Here is an 18222-nt window from a genome sequence, read left to right on the forward strand (position 1 = left end):
ATGAATAATTTAATAATTTAATAATGCATTTTGAAGGCATATATTTTAAACTTTGAGAGCCGTGTGAATTCTGCATTCTCTATAATATAGCCTTGATGGCTTTACTCTATTTTTTAAAGTTTTAAATTATTTACCAACCAAAGTATTTTTTAGGCCCATTGACACCTCCACCCCAATGTTCCCCTTCCTCCAGGAAGATGCTCTGTTTAGCCCATCACTTAGAGTGTCTGTTTTTAAAGTGTGAAATGAAGGGAAAGCTCAAGGTGATCATGGAGTAAAAAAAGGGGGGGGAGCAATATGTATATGGTCTATACACAAGATTAGATATTATAAGTTCTGTTAATACATGTTCTATAACTGCTGTGAATTGTACTCGCTATTTGCCAAGAGTTTTAAAATTATTTCAACACTTTATTCTCAAAAGAAAGGCAGACTGCCACGTGCAGCGCCTCATTTGGATGTGTCTGGAGTCTTGGAAGCTTGACTACCCTACGTTCTCCTACAAATGGACCTTGAGAGCTTGTTTGGAGGTTCTAGCAGGGGAGCGCAGCTACTCGTATACCCTTGACCGAAGAACGGTCCTCTCCTCTATCGGGGAAGGTCGTCCTCTTCGACCGAGCGCGCAGCTTCGGGAGGGACGCACATGGAGCGGTGAGGGAGGAAGGGGACACCCGCCTAGCCAGCCAGATCAGCCGAATCAACCCTGGCGATCAATGGGGTGACAGATGTCGCAGCCAGATCGCCCTCACATCCGAAGAAACGTGGCTACGCACCAGCTATATAAACTCTAAAACCAATTTTACTTTTAGGATAGGTCGAGTTTCTTTAACCATACCGGATCTCTAACAGGTCTTTTCTAACTAAAGTTGTAATCTAACCAACAGTTTAAGGCCATTTTATGTCTCGCAAAGCTAAAATTTGTTTTGAAACCTGCTTGAATTTGGGCTGTTTTCATAGTATCCAGAATGCCTTGCAGATGGGTGGGGCATGCTAAACATTGCGGTCCCTATTGGTGAAACTTCCCGGAGCCTCGCCCATCCGAGCGCCTTCTGGCGGCCAACCCGGCCCGCCTTGCTGCAGACCGCTCGCCGAGCGCTTTGTGCAGCTCCGTGTGCTCCGAGCGGACTTCAGGTCTGTCTCCCTCCTGCCGTCCCTCTTTCCGCGCCGCGTTTCTCCTCCCCTCCGCTCCTCGGCCCCAAGCCTCCTACTCCATCGTCCGCCGCAACTCTCCCCAGCTCCCCATTCAGTCCTCGTCTCCCTCCCTCCGGTCCCTTTGGCGCTTCTGCCCCCATCTGGGCTGACGTGGGCTCCTTGGATGGGGCTGGGGTCATTCTTGGCTCCGAGTGCGTATTATTTTTATTAACCCGCTCTGCGGAGTCTAAATCCATGGGTTTCAGTGGACGACTAGCGCCGATCCTCCCGAAGCCCCGGTGTAGCGTGGGCTGAGCGGGGACCGGAGTAGCCCAGGACTCTGGTTTCGGGTGGCCGAGCCCGTGGCCTGGGCGCATTCCGAGGTGGGAGGCGCAGCTCCCAGCTGGGGCGGGGGATGTGCGGGACCCGGGGCGGGGTGGGGAGAAGCTACGGCAGGCTGGACGGGGGACGCGCATTTTGCAGACAATAGTATTGTTCGGCCCGTCCACCTCCCCGTTACTGTGATAACCAAGTAAGATGTTGCTGTTGAGAGCGTGAATTCTTGCAAGGGTTCCGAAGGGTGCACACTTCCGCGCGGCGCCCCCGCGTCTTGCCTCTCCAGCCCGAATCTGGAAAATTTTAAATTTTCAAGGTCAAAGTATATGATGTTCTGAATCTATGAAGTATCTTACTGCTGGCACAAATGTCTGTATAACCAATGTCCCCAGCTTCCCAAGATCCAGAATAAGGAATCATAAGTAGACACGGTATGAAAACCAAGGTGGTTGTTTCTTTTAATATTTGGAAATGGTGGTAGGTTTTTATGGAGTGAGGGAAAACGCAGTCATTAAAAAAAAAAAAAAAAAGCGAAAACCCCCACCAAAAACCGATTTCCTGTGCCAAAATCCTGAATATTCATTTAGCCCATGAGCGCCGAATTGAAGACAGGACACAAGACTGCTCGCTTAGGAGGAGCTGCGCATTTGTTTTTTGTTTTGTTTTGTTTTGTTTTTGTTTGTTTTTTGTTTTTTCCAGAAAGCCTGAAAGGCCATCATGGCAGCGAAGCCCAAACTCCACTATCCTAATGGAAGAGGCCGGATGGAATCCGTAAGATGGGTTTTAGCTGCCGCCGGAGTCGAGGTACCCTATATGCCGTTTCTTCACAGATTTGTCGTACAACTTTGAGACTTTTGAGGAAAACATCAATGGCGGAGTCCTGTTCTCACTCTCTCCCCCCTAACACAGATAGGCTTGGTTGAGTCAGAAGACGCCCTCCTTGCCAGGGTTATTTTTCTTTAAAAATGGAATGTGGTCGATGGAATTTTATTTTACTTTAGACTTTTACGTAATCATTAGCTTCTGATCTGCCACCAGTAAGAATTTATTAATAAGGAGGAAAGGAATGAACCTGAAATTTGCCAGTGATGACTTTTGTTAATTAACACAATCTGTAGGTAAATTTCCTCTTCCCCTAAATGGCTTCTAACCGGTAGCCTTCTTGTCTGTCTGCCTCTGGTGTAGGCTTTGACCCACAGTGTTTTTATCTTTCTTTTTGTTCTCTTAGCTTCTTATTTATGTAAATGTTCCAGTTGGTACAGAGGTTGAGAAAACGTTGCCACACATTTCCCCTCATCCAGTTTCAATAGTCATTTGCTTTAAAATGCTGCTCTGCTCTCCTCCATCTCCTCCATTTGATTTTGTGGGAATATTTTAAAGCAAAATCCAAGCATCATATCCTTTCATCTGTGATGAGTGTTTCAGTTTTTATCTGTAAAAGATGAGGATTTTAATACGCAACCACAATACCGCAATCGCACCCAACAAAATTAACAGCTCCTTATTAATATCTGAAGAGCCTGATTGTCTCAAACAGGTCTTTTTATAGTAAGTTTATTCCAGCCTGGGTCTAAATCACGCCCACACATTGCATTTGGTTATGTTTCTTTCAGTATTTTTAAAATCTGTAACAGTTTCCTCTGCATTTTTTAAAAATAAACTTTATATATATTTGGGAATAATTTTAAATATATAGTGAAGTTGTAAAGACAGTGCATGTAATGGTGACTGAGTCTTCCCTAATGATATCATCTTACGTAATCATGTCAAAACTAAGAAATTGACATTGGTGCCCAACTACGCTCCAGACTATTTGAATTTAATGAGTTTTCCAATCATGTCCTTTACTGTTGTTGGATGCAACATTATACTCAGTCACTGTTTCCTTAAGTCTCTCTCAATATCACAGTTCCTAAGTCTTTCTTTTATTTCATTATGTTGACAGTTTTGAAAACTACTGATCAGAATTTTTGTAGAACTCCCTGGTTTGGGTTTGTTTGTTTTCCCATGATTGTACTGGGGTTTGGGACTTGGGGGAAGACTAGCACAGAAGTCAAGTGCCCTTCTCGTTAAATCATATTAGGGGTGATATTAACATGAGTTATCCCTGGTGCTTTTAACCTTGGTCACTTGGCTAAGGTCATGTCTGCCAGGTTTCTTCACTGTAAAGGGATTATTTTCCCCTTTATTATTTCCAAACAAGTCATTAAGTTCAGCTCACATTCAAAAGGACAGGCATTAAACCACACCTCCTGGAGGGGGAGGCATCTGCATTTAGAATTCTTACATAAGAGAGATTTTTTTTTTCTCCTCCAATTATCTAGTCAAGCATTTCTTTCTATCAGTATGGGCGTAAGTATATAGCATCTATTTTATGCTTCGTGTTATAATCCAATAATGTTTTCTTGCCCAAATCATCCCATTTTGGCCATTTGCTGTTTTGGGTTGGCTCCACGGCTCCACACTCCCTCTCTTTTCTTACCCTTCAGCTCTCTCTTACGTTCTGTCACTTCAGGACGCTCCAGGCTCTTTTTGTGTCTTCCTTGCCCTGGCCCTAGAATCTGGTATTTCTCCAAGGAATCCTGGTCCCTTTTGCCGGCAAGTGGTTTTAGCAACCGGGAGCTGAGTGCCAAGTGTCTGTATTTGTTTTTGTGCCATTTCTTTGTGGGAGAAACTGTCCTATAGAATTTCCCCCATTCTGGATTTGGCTGCGTTACCCTCATTTTAACATATTCTTCTCTTCCTGTATCTCCTGTTAACTGTTAGTTGAACCCAGAGCTGTCATCATGGCTCACTTTTTCTCTCTAAACCTTTTTTTTTTTTTCCTTTTTTGCCTGCCAGACTCCATCATAGGGATACTGTAAACATGTGTTTATTACACAGCATCAAGGGATGCCTGATGTCTGTCTCCCTTTCAGAAGAGCTGAGCTTGATCACCGTGTTCCAGAGATGTCAGCCTGGTCCACACATTGCAAAATTTCCTCCATTACCTTCTCAACTAGTGGTTTTAGCATCTATTTTTCATCACCGTTGTTAGGGATTACAAAATGGTGATTTTTCTGTTTCTATGAGTGTATCTGAATTTATTAACTGTGTTTCTCTTACAAAGAGTAATTTTTTTAAAAGATTTTATTTATTTATTTGACAGAGATCACAAGCAGGCAGAGAGGCAGGCAGAGAGAGAGGAGGAAGCAGGCTCCCTGCCGAGCAGAGAGCCTGATATGGCCTGATATGGGGCTCTCTCCCAGGACCCTGGGTCATGACCTGAGCTGAAGGCAGAGGCTTTAATCCACTGAGCCATCCAGGTGCCCCACAAAGAGTAATTATTTTTTAAAAGATTTTATTAATTTATTTTACAGACAGAGATCACAAGTAGGCAGAGAGGCAGGCAGAGAGAGGAGGAAGCAGGCCCCTCGCTGAGCAGAAATCCCGATGGGGGACTTGATCCCAGGACCCCAGATCACAACCCCAGCAGAATGCAGAGGCTTTAACCCACTGAGCCTCCCAGGTGCCCCCAAAGAGTAATTTTTAATTCCCTTGAAGTACAGTTCATATGGGAAAGATCAGGTAAATGCTTGATGTAGTCTCTTCATCGATTTTCAGAATACTTGGTCGTTACCCTAGCAACCTCCAAAGATGGCAAATGAGGGTTGTTGGGTTTGAGGCTTTGTGTTTTGTTTGGTTGGCTTGGGTTTTGATTTCTTTGCATATCTTTTTTCTTTTTTTTTTAGGATTTTACTTATTTATTTATTTGTCAGAGCAAGAGAGAGAGCACAAGTAGGCAGAGTGGCAGGCAGAGAAAGAGAGAGAAGCAGTCTGCCCGCTGAGCAGGGAGCCCAGCATGGGGCAGCGGTTAATCGACTGAGCCACCCAGGCATCCCTTTGTGTATCATTCTAACTCACTGTACAGTATGTTAAAATTTGCTAAATTAGTTAATATCATTTTTATGTACGAATTCTGACTTCTGACTTCTCTTGGTAAGTCTGAAGATCTGATGGTACTAGGCCCTCGTTTTCAGAGGGCAGTAATTGCTAAATCTGAGTAAGGAAGGACTGCCACTATAGATGGACCTTTCTAGTTGATCACGCTCCCCATCATTTCCCTGTTGTCTCAGGATAGATTTTCTAGTTGTGTTAAGGGGTGAGTGAAAAAATTCTTGGTTCCATGTCCTGAACCTGGTTGGCTTATTGAAGTCACCTATCTTTCCCCTGTGTGTTTCTGAGTTTGTAGTTCTGGCTTATTTAAGAGGTTTGCAATGGGTGTCTTACTTGTGCGTTTAATATAATCCTTTGCCAAACCCTCTCTTTCCAACCTTCATTCTCCCCTGTTCCTCCTACTCCCCTGTATATGTGTCAAGATTCTTGGTGACAGCAGTAGAAAAACCAACCCTAAGTAAGTTAAAAACAACAACAACAACAACAACAACAAACAAAACATGGGTCCCATGACCAGTCACCGTGGGCAGACAGGTGAGGTAGAGTATTGGTCCAGCGGGTCCCAAGCCCACCCTTCCGACCCGTGTGGAGGGAACTAGATTAGCCTCCCTTACTAGGGGCCGGCCACATGGTTATAGAAGCTGTTCCCCAAAGATAGTACTGGTGACGAGACCTCCATCCAAAAAGCACATGTTTAGTTAAACACACAGATCTGAACAGTTGTGGAGGACGTGCTGGCAGCCTGCTGGTTAAGTTCATGGTTCCCAATGTCACAGCGCTGGGTTGAGCCTGTCATGTAAAGCACACACATCTGAGTCACTCGGTAACCAAAACCTGCTGAAAGGCAGCCCACCTGATTCGGACACTCGACGTCCTCGCTCTCAGTCAGTGGCTTTGGGTCCGTAGATGTTGCTCTCTGCCAAGTGTTGCTTCATTGCTGCTTGGGGCTTAAATTACCTGAAGACCCCCTCAGAAACCCAGTCCAATCCCGCTGGGTAAGAGGGAGAGTAACACATAAAAGAAGACTCAAGTGCTACAAACTCCTCATTCAGGGCTTCTGGGCCATTCATGTAAAACTGACAGTGTGGATAAGGGAGTGGTAAGCAGGAGAGCAGGTCTGCAGAATATCCCACTGGGAAGGGTACCCTGGTTAGGGAGCAAAGGCCACTGATTATGTAGATAGAAATCGAGACACGGTGTCTGTACTTGAAGCCTCGCACAATACTTGAGTCACCAAGCTCCCTCCAAGGTCTGCCTTGTGATTTTTTTCTTCCCTCTCCCACCCTCTCATCTACCTGCACTTCCGTGCTGGCTTCTTACTGAGCACGTTTTGTAAAGCTGGGGACAGAGTGTCCCTGGTGAGAGATCACACACATCTTGCATGATGTTCCCAAGAAGTCAGAAGCCAGAATCAGAACCCTTTAGAAAGATTGGCTTTAAGAAATGTGCGTTTCTAGCCTCAACTGTGGATCTCCGAAGAGTGGGCTTGAGTTCTCACACACACACATATACACAGATGCACACACGTCAACGTACACACACATGCACACACACACTTTCCTATATGCTTTAAATGATCGTGGTTATAAAAGTTTGCAAGGTGTAGTATGGAGGGAGTACCACCTGCACTACATCTGGCTGTTGCACAAGTGCCCTGAACATTTTTTTTTTTTAAAGATTTTATTATTTATTGGGCGCCTGGGTGGCTCAGTGGGTTGGGCCACTGCCTTCGGCTCGGGTCATGATCTCAGGATCCTGGGATCAAGTCCCGCGTCGGGCTCTCTGCTCAGCAGGGAGCCTGCTTCCCTTCCTCTCTCTCTGCCTGCCTCTCTGCCTACTTGTGATCTCTGTCTGTCAAGTAAACAAATAAAATCTTTAAAAAAAGAAAAGATTTTATTATTTATTGGAGAGGAAGAAGGAGAAGCAGGCCCTCCACGGAGCAGGGAGCCCAATGAGGGATTCAATCCCAGGACCCCGAAATCATGACCCAAGCGGAAGGCAGGTACCCTGGTGCCCTGCCCTGAACATTCTTGCCCAGACGTTGCTGCTCAGGGGTCACCAGATGGTGATCCTGCCAGACCCCTCTCACACCACGAGGATCCCGGCGAGTAGCAGAAGCCATACCTATACGCCATTATCTGGGTTCAACTCCCCCATCAGGTGGTTGAGCCAGAAGAGGGGAGGATTGCTGATTTGTGCTAATCAGCTCTGCCCCTCCCTAGGATGATTCGGAGGAGAAATACGGGACAGACATGGGTGGGGTGTTGTTGGGGGACTTGGTGAGAGGAGGTCTCCCCTTCCGGACATGAAGCACATTACTGCATTAGAACACTTTTTTTTTAATGTCCAAGAAGAACATGCTTCCACCATTTCTTTTCCCCCAGCTTCTTAATTTGAAAACTTTCAAACTTACAGAAAAGTTATAATAGGATAATGGACACCTTTGAACTCAGTGCACTAATTGTTAACATTTTGCCTTGCTTTTTTTTTTTTTTTAAATCAACCATGTGAAGGAAGTTGTAGACATCAACATGTATTTTCCTCCTAAAAAAAAAGTAATTGTGCTAATAACCACAGTATCATTGTCACAACTAATAAAATTAATACTAATTTTGCAATAGCGGTATATGATCCATATTGAAAAGTTCCATACTGTCCCCCAGATGTCTATATTCCTGTTATCTGTGTAGCAGTTTTAACTGCCACTCCCCTTCCCTGCCCCCAATATCCAAGACCTAATCAGGATTCAGGTGTTTGGTTATTTTGTCTTTTTAGTCTGTTTTCATCTAGAATAGTATCTACTTTTTATTCCTTTTTCCCTCCCATACCCTTGACTTAACTGAGAAGAAGTGTGTAAAGAAGAAAGTGACTCTTTTGCATGAACTTGGAAACCAAATTCCATAAAGAAGAATTATCTGAGGAGGGGTGCCTGGCTAAAGTTGAAATCTCTTTTATTTTATTTATTTTGGCTTTTTTTTTTTTTTTTTTTTTTTTTTTTCAGAGAGACACAGTGAGAGAGGAAACATAAGCAAGGGGAGTGGGAGAGGGAGAAGCAGGCTTCTCACTGAGCAGGGAACCCGATGTGGGGCTCCATCCCAGGACCCCGGGATCATGACCTGAACCGAAGGAAGAAGCTTAACAACTGACCACCCAGGCACCCTGAAATCTCTTTTAAATAAAGATTTGTCCTTGGATGATGGAGCTCAAATTTTCAGTCAAGAAGTGAATGGAAGTCTAGAAAAGGAGAGCCAGATAAGTGGTGAGGAGGTCAGAGAATGGCAGGAGGTCAGGGAATGGCAGAGGCAAATCCCTCAAACCTGCTATTCTGAAACCTTGCACACCCAGGAGAGGCTTAAACACAAAATAAATTGTTGTTTAAAGATTTTATTTATTTGAGAGAGAGAGAGAGCATGAGCAGAGGGAAGACTCAGAGGGAGAGGGAGAAGCAGACTTCCCGCAGAGCAGGGAGGCCAACATGAGGCTCATCCCAGGACCCCGGGATCATGACCCAAGCTGAAGGCAGACGTTAACCTACTGAGCCACCCAGGTGCCCCCAAAACAAGTTTTCCGTAGGTTTGAAAGAGTCAGCCGTATTTGTTACAGAGTGCCCCACATTCTGCACATGCCTGATTTTCACTTTGCATTTAGATCTGGGTCACAGTGTTAACCGTGCCCTTCTCATTGGGTCACAGCAGGAAGCACACAACATATCCGTGTCCCCCAATGGGGAGCTAAGTTTGATCACTTGGTTAGATAGATGGTGAGATCTCCAGATCCTTCCACCACAAAGCTACATTTTTCCTTTCTCATAATTAGCTTGCGGGATGAGACTTCAAGGTTGTCTGAATATTGTCCACCTTTATAACTCAGTGATTTCAGCATCCTTCTTGATCCTTATCAGAATCAGTTGTAGATTACAGATTTGTGATATCCTTATTTTATCATCGGTTAGCACTAATTCTTCTGTAAAAAAGAACTTTCCCTTCCACCTTTTTGAGTATCATTACATAAGGACACAGGGATTTTTTGTTGTTGTTACTGGTATGTGTAATGATCCCTACGTGACATTACTCTTCTGATGCTTGCCTAGGGACTCCCCCTCAAGTAGGGTCCTGCATGCCTTTGCCGTATCTTATCAGTCTTTGAGCTCGTCTTTGCTTTCTAATCTACCAGCAACAACCTTTTCTCCAAGGAGCCCTGGTTGCTTTTAGTGGGAAACCAAGATGTGGGTGCTAAGTGTGCTCATTCTCTCTGCTTCTGAGACAGTATGACTTGGTATTTTCAGTCCTGATCCTATAATGACCTATGCCTTCTTGGGGTGGGGGGGGCGGGTATCTTTTTTTTTTTTTTTTTAATTTAGTTTGATGAAGAATTCTTAGAAACAAAAGAACAGTTGCAGAAGTTGCAGGATGGTGAGTATGGAAATGAAACAACTGTTGGTAATACTGATTTTTCCTCCAGGTTTTCTTTTTAAAAGATTTATTTTTAGAGCATGTGCATGTGTGCATGCGAGTGGGGGAGGGGAGGGACAGAGAGAGAGGGAGAGAGAGAATCCTAAAGCTGACTTATTGAGCTGAGCATGATATGATGCCCAATTTGGGGCTTGACCTCACAACCCTGAGATCAGGACTGAGCCAAAATCAAGAGTCGGACGCTCAAGTGACTGTGCCGCCCAGGCGCCCCAATAATGATTTTAAGAACTGATTTTTATGTGGAAGGGCAAAAATGCTGACACGAACACTCAGAGCAGTATCCTAAAACCAAAGGGGAGAAAGAACTGAAATTGCCAGTAGATCACTTTTCGTCAGTAATTCCCTGAGAGCTGAAGGGAATGATCCGTTAGGTAAACAGCTCTTCTCCATCCCTTTTTCCTCTTCCCACCCTCCTCCGACTGCTCCCTCACCTCTCTTTTGCTCTCCTTCATCCCTTCCTTCCTTTTCATATTCCATACCTCACTTCTTCCAAATTGTCTGGGGCACCGGTGTTTGCTTGAAGTATACAGCCGGAAGTCCCCATTTACACTGGGCCGCCTTTCTGTGGTGCATAGCAGACAGAAATGAATTCAGTGAAAGGCCCCCCTTACACTCCTGGTCGGCCCCACTCCCACCATGCGTGCCCAGGCTCTGTAAGGAATACCCAGCAACTGTAAGTAGCCTCCTTCCCAATCATCAGCAGGGGGTCTCGGCCCAACTAAAGGCTCCCTAGCGAGGGACCAGCTGCAGTGGCAGCCTTCATATGTAACACTGGCCTGATGTCACTGGGCATGTGTGGAGTACTCATCTCCTCCAGACCCTCAGGTACCGTCCCAATCCTTGAGCCCCTTAAAGACTGGGCTAGATCCTGTATTTGCCTCTGCAAATATAAACAGCAAACCTTAATACAGGTTTGTTGGAGAAAGCAATAAGCTGCTGTCGATCACTGACAGTGAACTTGGTTGTACATGGTCTGTGGCTAGGGCGTACACGAATGCCAGTTGGTGACTTTGGTTTTATGCTCAGATTTTCTAAAGCTGTGCCATCAGTAGAACATTCTGCAGCAGTGGAAACATCCTGTTCTCAGTCCAGTGTAGTAGTTGCTAGCCACGTGTGTCTACTCAGCACTTGAAATGTGTCAAACATGCTTAAGGAATGGAATTCTAAATTTTTCAGAATTTTGATTACATGTAGGTTTCACTAGACATGGCACCTGCTGGCGGCCGTGTTGGCCAAGGCAGCTCTGCAGAAATATCTTCACTGCATTCCCCCCTGCCCCTTGCCCCAGTGGGTAAGTATTTCCCCCTGCAGTGAAAAATGAAAAAGGAAGGTTTAGAATAGTGCTGGCTTTCAGGCTTCTTTGAGGGTTCAGTATACACCCCTGAATGAAGTTGAGGTTATCTGGGAGTTTCACACGGGTCCCTTTTCATGCGGTTGGGCGTGGTTAGGGGCACGGGGACAGGGAAGAGGTCAGTATTAACTCTGGGTCTCCATTCTTAGGTAACCACCTGCTGTTCCAACAAGTGCCAATGGTTGAAATTGATGGGATGAAGTTGGTGCAGACCCGAAGCATCCTTCACTACATAGCAGATAAACACCACCTCTTCGGCAAGGACCTCAAGGAGAGAACCCTGTACAGTGTCCCATCTCAAGTGTCCTCGCTTGTCATTCACTGATAGCTTAGCTGATTAGCGGTCTCTACAGCACGGCCGTCTCCTTTGTGCCTTGTATCGTTAGTGTAAATGGGGAAGAATCAGTATAGAGGGTCTGGGTAAAATGAAAGAGAAGAATTGAGTTCAGATGCTGGATCCTCTCTCTGGGGCGTGATTGTTTCAGGTTTCAGCATCTTTCAGTGCTTCGATGCTGCTTTTTACTTTCCTCGCAAATTTATTATCACAAAGCATGAAGAACAGGAAGCTGCTATGCCATGATTCAAGGCCAGGGATACTGTGCCTTGATTATAATTTTGATTATATTTTTGAACTCAAAGCCTGGTCCTTGTACCTCCTAAGATGTGTGATCTAGGGCGAGGTGCTGGGTTCCACAGTCCCACCGTGTGTCCCGTGCAGTGTACAGATAGTGCATACCTGATGATGTCATCGGAGTCCATGAAATAATGGGTGTAGAGCATTTAGCACACCAAGCAGTCCATAAATGATAACCGTTATTTTTATAAATCTGAAATTCCACCCACACCAAGGATGGGTGCTAGAGTAAGGGTAGGGGCCCGGGAGAGGGGGAATGTCATGATTCTTGTGCTTACTGATTTGTGACAGATTTTTCTGAATTACAACTAGAATTGACTTTGCATCTTTGCTCTTGGAGGCAGATATAGGTGAATGCTTCTGGGTTGCCAGAATCTTAAGAGAAAAGCACTCTGAATTCTTAGTCGTGGAAGCCGATGAGTTCAAAGAAGGGGAAACTGAGGAAACTTCCGTTTTGTTTTGTTTTAAGGATTGACATGTACGTGGAGGGAACACTAGATCTGCTGGAATTGATTATCATGCATCCTTTTCTAAAACCAGATGACCAACAAAAGGAAGTGGTTAACATGGCCCAGAAGGCTATAATTAGATACTTTCCTGTGTTTGAAAAGGTAGGTGGCAGAGAAGCCCATGAGCACAGCCTAACCAGATGACCGAGGGAGGTGACGGTAGCCGTCAGCACAAAGCAGGGATGTTTTGGAGCCCCTCAGATGCTCCTTGGGCCGTACTATTCTAGAAGCCTGGGGAAAACACAGGTTCACCCCATGTGTGCATTACTGTCCTTACATTCACCATGAGCCCACCCTGTGGGAGATACAGAAGAGCAGAAACTTCCTATTCCTTCCTTCTTTCATCCCACAAACCTTTGTGGAACAGCCGTTGTGTGTCAGATATCCTACCTGATGGTTCGATGTGATGAGAAGACCATTGTTGTTTTGTTTCTCTTCCCTTTGCTCTTTTTGCTTCCTGTTTTGTTACTTTCCTTGTCTTATTAATAATATATCTGCTTTTCTGAGCCTCAGAGTCTTTTTCTCCACGGAGAGGAATGGTTTTCAATGTTTCCGTTAAAAAAAGAAGTATAAAAGTAGGGAATTGGTAGATCTCCTCTGGCCATCTTTGTGGAATTAGATTTAAGAAGGAGAGGTATTTTCTGGGTTTTTCTGTCGCTTGTGTAATGGTCTCTTGCCCACAGGCACTTGGTGAATGTAAAATATGATAATGTAGAAATGTGGGTGTGATGAGGGAGGAGCAGGTGGCTTGGTGAGGTTGCAGGCTAAGTTGGGGCTCCTCCCAACACATCAGCTGTGAACTGTTACCCCTTTGACACATAGTGGAATGGAATCCCAGGCAGCTTGAGGGACACTCCTAAGGTGGGGAGCCAGAATCGGACAGGCTTCAGACTACAATTCTGGATTCATTGTGCTCTCCCATTCTGGCTTCAGTAGCTATATTTGACTGGGAGTTCATGGAGAGCCCCTGTCAGACACCACACACACACGCACGCACGCACACTCACCTATGGGCATCCAAGAGTTCACTGCAAAGAAGATCCTCACTTTTCTAGCACTATTCCTTGCTTCTCCCCCATTATCATCTATCCCTGTGAATCTCTGAACCTATATGCTCTCAAAATGGGCATCAAGATGAGCTCTGGAAGATAGGGAAGGAAGCCTACTTTTTTAATAGTCATGTCTAGTTAATGACTGAGTCCTGATGTTTACAGAAACACAGAGCTGCCAAGTGACATGAGACTCCTTGAAGGGAACCTGTTGCTTATATCTCATCCCCAAGCCTCCTGAATTTGTCACCCGTAATTCATTTCTATAGATACATTTATGGAATGGGTGTATCCTTTTGAAGCTCTCGATGCTAAATCCAGAATTAATATTTTCTTCCCCTTCTCCCCTTCAGTGTTATTCCGATACAAAGCAGATATATTACGGTAGTTCTGTTTCTATACCCTGTGTGCATTTTCTTTCTGTCTGATACAGGGAGCCTCCTCTTAGTTGATATTATTTATAAAATACTCAGATACTGCACTGATTCAACAGTTTCATCAGTTTCTCCATGTGAAGTATTGTAAGCAATGCAAAACATTTGTATCCTGTAGGTTTTAAGAGATCATGGGCAAAGGTTTCTCGTTGGTAACCAGCTGAGCCTTGCAGATGTGATTCTACTACAAACTATTTTGGCTCTAGAAGAGAAAATCCCCAATATCCTGTCTGCGTTTCCTCATCTCCAGGTAAATAAAACCATGTTTTAGAACATTGGTCCAAAACTCTCGGGCCTTCCTTCGATGTCTGTTGATTGGTTGGCTGGGGTGTGTTTGTACTTTTTTAGATTCTAGTTCATGAAATGGAAGTACAGACTTGAAATGGTTTTTCTCGTCCCCAGATCTTTAGAGCTAAAAGATCACATACCTGTGCAAGGGATTTTACCTTAGTTTTGTTTCATAGCTACGCTCTTGAAACAAACTCCATACACAGTTTGCCAGTGAGGCTTTCCTTGGCGGTAATTGCAGGGATGAGGGATTCCTCCTGTCTGTGCTGTATATATACAGACAGGAGAGCTTGAGGGTCAGTACCAAAAACAGTCTTATCATTAGGGTGTGGCTCCCAGTCTCAGAAATACTGTGCTCTCCAACTGGAAACATTCCAGCCTGTGTTCTAAAAGTTGATCAGTGACCTGCAAAGAGTTCCCACCATTCCCCTTCCCAGAAATTCCAAGGAGAGACTTGCATGTGGCTCCGCTTTTCTCAATATTATTCTGCTAAGATTGATCATAGAACTTCAAAGAAGCGGAGGGCTTTATTTTTTTGTTTTTTGTTTTTTTTAAGATTTTATTTATTTATTTGTCAGAGAGTGTGAGCATGTATACACACAAGCGAGGGGAATGGCAGGTAGAGGAAGAAGTAGGCTCCTTGCTGAGGAGGGGACTGTAGTCATTGACTATATTCCCTGTGCTGTACATTTCATTCTTAGGATTTATTCATTCCATAATTGGAAGCATATACCTCCCACTCCACCCATTTTGCCCATCGCCCTACTCCTATCTGGCAACCATCAGTTTGTTCTCTGTATTTTATGTGTCTGTTTCTGTTTGTTTTGTTTTTTAAATTCCACATATAAATGAAATCATTATCCTTGTCTTCCTCTGACTTATTTCCCTGAGTATCATACCTCTGCGTGCATCCATGTTGTCACAAATGGCAAAATTTCATTCTTTTTTATGGTCAAGTAATGTTCCTCTGTGTGTGTGTGTGTGTGTGTGTGTGTGTGTGTGTGTGTGTACCACATCTTCCTTATCCATCCGTCTGTAGTTGGACACTTAGGCTGCTTCCATAATTTGGCTATTATAAATTAGACGATAAACATAGGAGTGCATATATCTTTTCAAATTAGTGTTTTCATTTTCTTTGGGTAAATACCCAGTGATGGAATTACTAGATTGTATATTTCTATTTTTAATTTTTTGTGGAACGTCCATATCGTTTTCTACAGTGGCTACACCTAAATACAGTTTATTTTTTATTTATTTTTTATTTTTCTAAATATAGTTTTAATTAAAGGACTTCAGAATCTAATGCCAGATCAGAATTGAATTAAAGGGTCATTCATTCCTGCATTTAATCATTGATTAAAGGGTATTTTAAAAAGTCAGAATTTACAAAAATTTTATTGGACATGACAAATTATGAACCTTGGGTAAATCTTGAAATGATAAATCCTATAGAACAAGCTTCTAAATATTAGTACAGTATTGATAAAAGAGAAATTTGTCATTTAAATAGCTTTGACATAATTATTAGCTTTTGTCAGTATTAGCAATATATATATGTATGTTTGTGTATCTTTGTGTGCATGCTTAAGGCTGTGCTTTGTACATTATAGACATTTAATAAATAGTAGTTTTTTGAATAAATGACTTCTTCAAAAAATTTAACTAGAATATTTATATTTGATGGATATACACTTCTTCCTATGGTTGAAAAATATTGCTAGATCAAACAGAATTCTGTCTCAATTTCTGAGAATTGGTAAGATTTGACACTGAATGGACAATGTGATTTCCCTAAGTATGGTTTACATAAACATCTGGTGTCTGGTGTCTGAGCCCTAAGCCATTAAAAATGCAACTGGCTATCTCCCACACATAGCCAGAAAGAGGATTCATTTGCTAATAGGGGTAAAAAAGTACAAGGAAGCTGAATTTTAAAAAGGAAAGTGTACTATATGATGACCTTTTAAAGTACTTTTATTTAAATGGCTCGTGCATTTTCTCTGAGTAGATCAATATATTTAAGGTACTGATTTTTCCTTCCTTTTTTCTCTTAAGCAAGCATCATAATCCTAATCTAAGCATCTTTAAAAATTTTTTTTAATCTCTGAAAAAAATTCATATGTTGGTCTGAACTGTGAGGTTTGCGTACATAAAGCCTGGTCTAGATCTCAGCCATTGTGGACAGAAATCGTCAAGAGTCCACACCAAGAGATCAGATCCCAAGCAGATGCTGGATTACATTTGTGGTTGGGTTCCTGTAACAAATACTTCTCGAACAGATTTTTTCATGGACTGTTTTACACAACTGTATTTTCACAGTTACCTTTGCTTTCACATTACTTTTGCTGTTAACCTCGAACTGTTGTGTTTTCCTTTTACAGGAGTTTACGGTGAAAATAAGTAATATCCCTACAATTAAGAAATTTCTGGAACCTGGCAGCAAGAAGAAGCCTCCTCCCGATGACATCTACGTGAGAACCGTCTACAACATCTTTATGCCATAAAACATCACGTACATCTGTGAGTGAGAGCTAGCACCTAGAGATTTCTGTGTCCACAGTAGAATCTTAATTGATGCCCTGATCCCAGCTCTGTCATGGTGCTATGTATAACCTTTCCTTAGTTGGGTCTTTCATGCTGAGATCTTATCTAGAAACATTCATTGACCTTTTGTTTTGTCCGGTGAATAATTGTTAACACTGCTTTTTCCTGAAAAGCCTTTTCGGAGAGGCTGGCATTTCAGTTAGATCTGATGTGGTGACTCATTTCCTGACAACTAGGCTGGGCAGGACCTTGTGTTCTCCCTTGAGCTTCTTTCCCCCTTCTTCTTATCCCTTTCTAAAAGCCCTCCAGTCTCTTCCTGATTTTTGGTGTTTAATGACAACAGAATATCTAGTGAATAATTCTTCTCAGCTATAATAAATCTGTGGTAGTAATGAAGGCAGTCAATATTAGCCAAAATAAAGAATTTACAAATCACTGCCCTGTTGCCAGAATTTTTTTTTTATTAAATTTTTTGTAATCTGTAACATATTCCCATGGTTCAGAAATCAAGAGGCATAAGAGGGTGTAGAGTTGGAAGTGGTCTTTTCAGCCCTGCCCCCCAGCTGCATGGTTCTGCTCCCCACAGAACAGTTATTGTTTGTATATCCCTCTGGTTGTATTTGATGCACGCGTAAGATAATTATATATTACTTTTTTTAAAAAGATTTTTATTTATTTATTTGGCAGAGAGAGAGAGAGACAGGGAGAGAGAGAATACAAGCAGGGGAAGCAGGAGAGGGAGAAGCAGGCTTCCCACTGAGCGGGGAGCCCAATGTGGGGCTCAGTGCCAGGACCCTGGGATCATAACCTGAGCCGAAGGCAGCTGCTTAACAACTGAGGCACCCAGGCGCCCCTGTATATATATTACTCATATCTTCTTACTACCTAAATGGCTATTTATAGGCTGCTAATTTTTTGCATTTCAGAACTAAAAGTACAGTTTCTTAATATTGCTTTGAACATGTATTGATTTAGGTCTTAAATATAAATTGAGCACTTCCTATGTACCAAGCAGGGTGCCAGGAGGCAGAACCCTAGAACAGAGCCCCTGCTCTAGAACAGTTCAGCACACAGTAGGTGAGAGAGATGTGTACCCAGCCGGAATAATTTTGGAAAAGGAAGAATTGCTGCTTTTCGCATCTCTGGTATTTCAGGAAAATAAAAAAGCCGAGGAGAAGCCAGTGTTTGATGAGAGTCTCAGAGAGGGCACATTCATTCCTCCCTGCAGGAGGGATTTTTGGCCAGAGGTGAAAAGCCAACACCAGTCATGAAGTGCTCATTGATGCCTGTCACCATCAATGCAAGTATCTCAGCATTTTATTCGAGAAAAAGAAAGGGCAGGCATCCAGGTGGTTGTTTGTGTTCCCACGTTCACATTGGGGGCTTCTGTCATCACCATGGTACTTAAAATTGTGGGACAAGCCATGACTGAGGGCAGGTGCAGTGCCAGGCAACCCTGAGGAGCAGTGATGGCCCAGGCTACTGCTCCTGAGAGCCCAAGCCAATAAGAAGAAAATGGGGGCATGCATAGTATGGGA

General features: G+C 43.4%; 1 protein-coding gene across 1 annotated transcript; it reads left to right on the forward strand.

Moving 5' to 3' along the window:
- Positions 1-1029: 1029 nt before the first annotated feature.
- Positions 1030-17121, forward strand: LOC116871695 (glutathione S-transferase A4). Its single transcript, XM_032864527.1, has 7 exons — positions 1030-1131; positions 2167-2271; positions 9764-9815; positions 11376-11508; positions 12330-12471; positions 13971-14102; positions 16522-17121. Exons 2-7 carry the CDS (start codon positions 2185-2187, stop codon positions 16642-16644), a joined length of 669 nt encoding a protein of 222 aa, XP_032720418.1. The 5' UTR covers positions 1030-1131; positions 2167-2184; the 3' UTR covers positions 16645-17121.
- Positions 17122-18222: the final 1101 nt, after the last annotated feature.

Source organism: Lontra canadensis, unplaced genomic scaffold, assembly GCF_010015895.1.
Source record: "Lontra canadensis isolate GAN:19392208 unplaced genomic scaffold, GSC_riverotter_1.0 scaffold27, whole genome shotgun sequence".
Classification (NCBI taxonomy): domain Eukaryota; kingdom Metazoa; phylum Chordata; class Mammalia; order Carnivora; family Mustelidae; genus Lontra; species Lontra canadensis.

Bases quoted from the DNA above. Each gene is read 5' to 3' on its own strand.
- LOC116871695 (XM_032864527.1), top strand. From the start codon at position 2,185: ATGGCAGCGAAGCCCAAACTCCACTATCCTAATGGAAGAGGCCGGATG. The intron at 11,509-12,329 runs GTACAGTGTCCC...TTTTGTTTTAAG, and splicing joins GACCTCAAGGAGAGAACCCT to GATTGACATGTACGTGGAGG. The intron at 12,472-13,970 runs GTAGGTGGCAGA...TGTATCCTGTAG, and splicing joins ACTTTCCTGTGTTTGAAAAG to GTTTTAAGAGATCATGGGCA.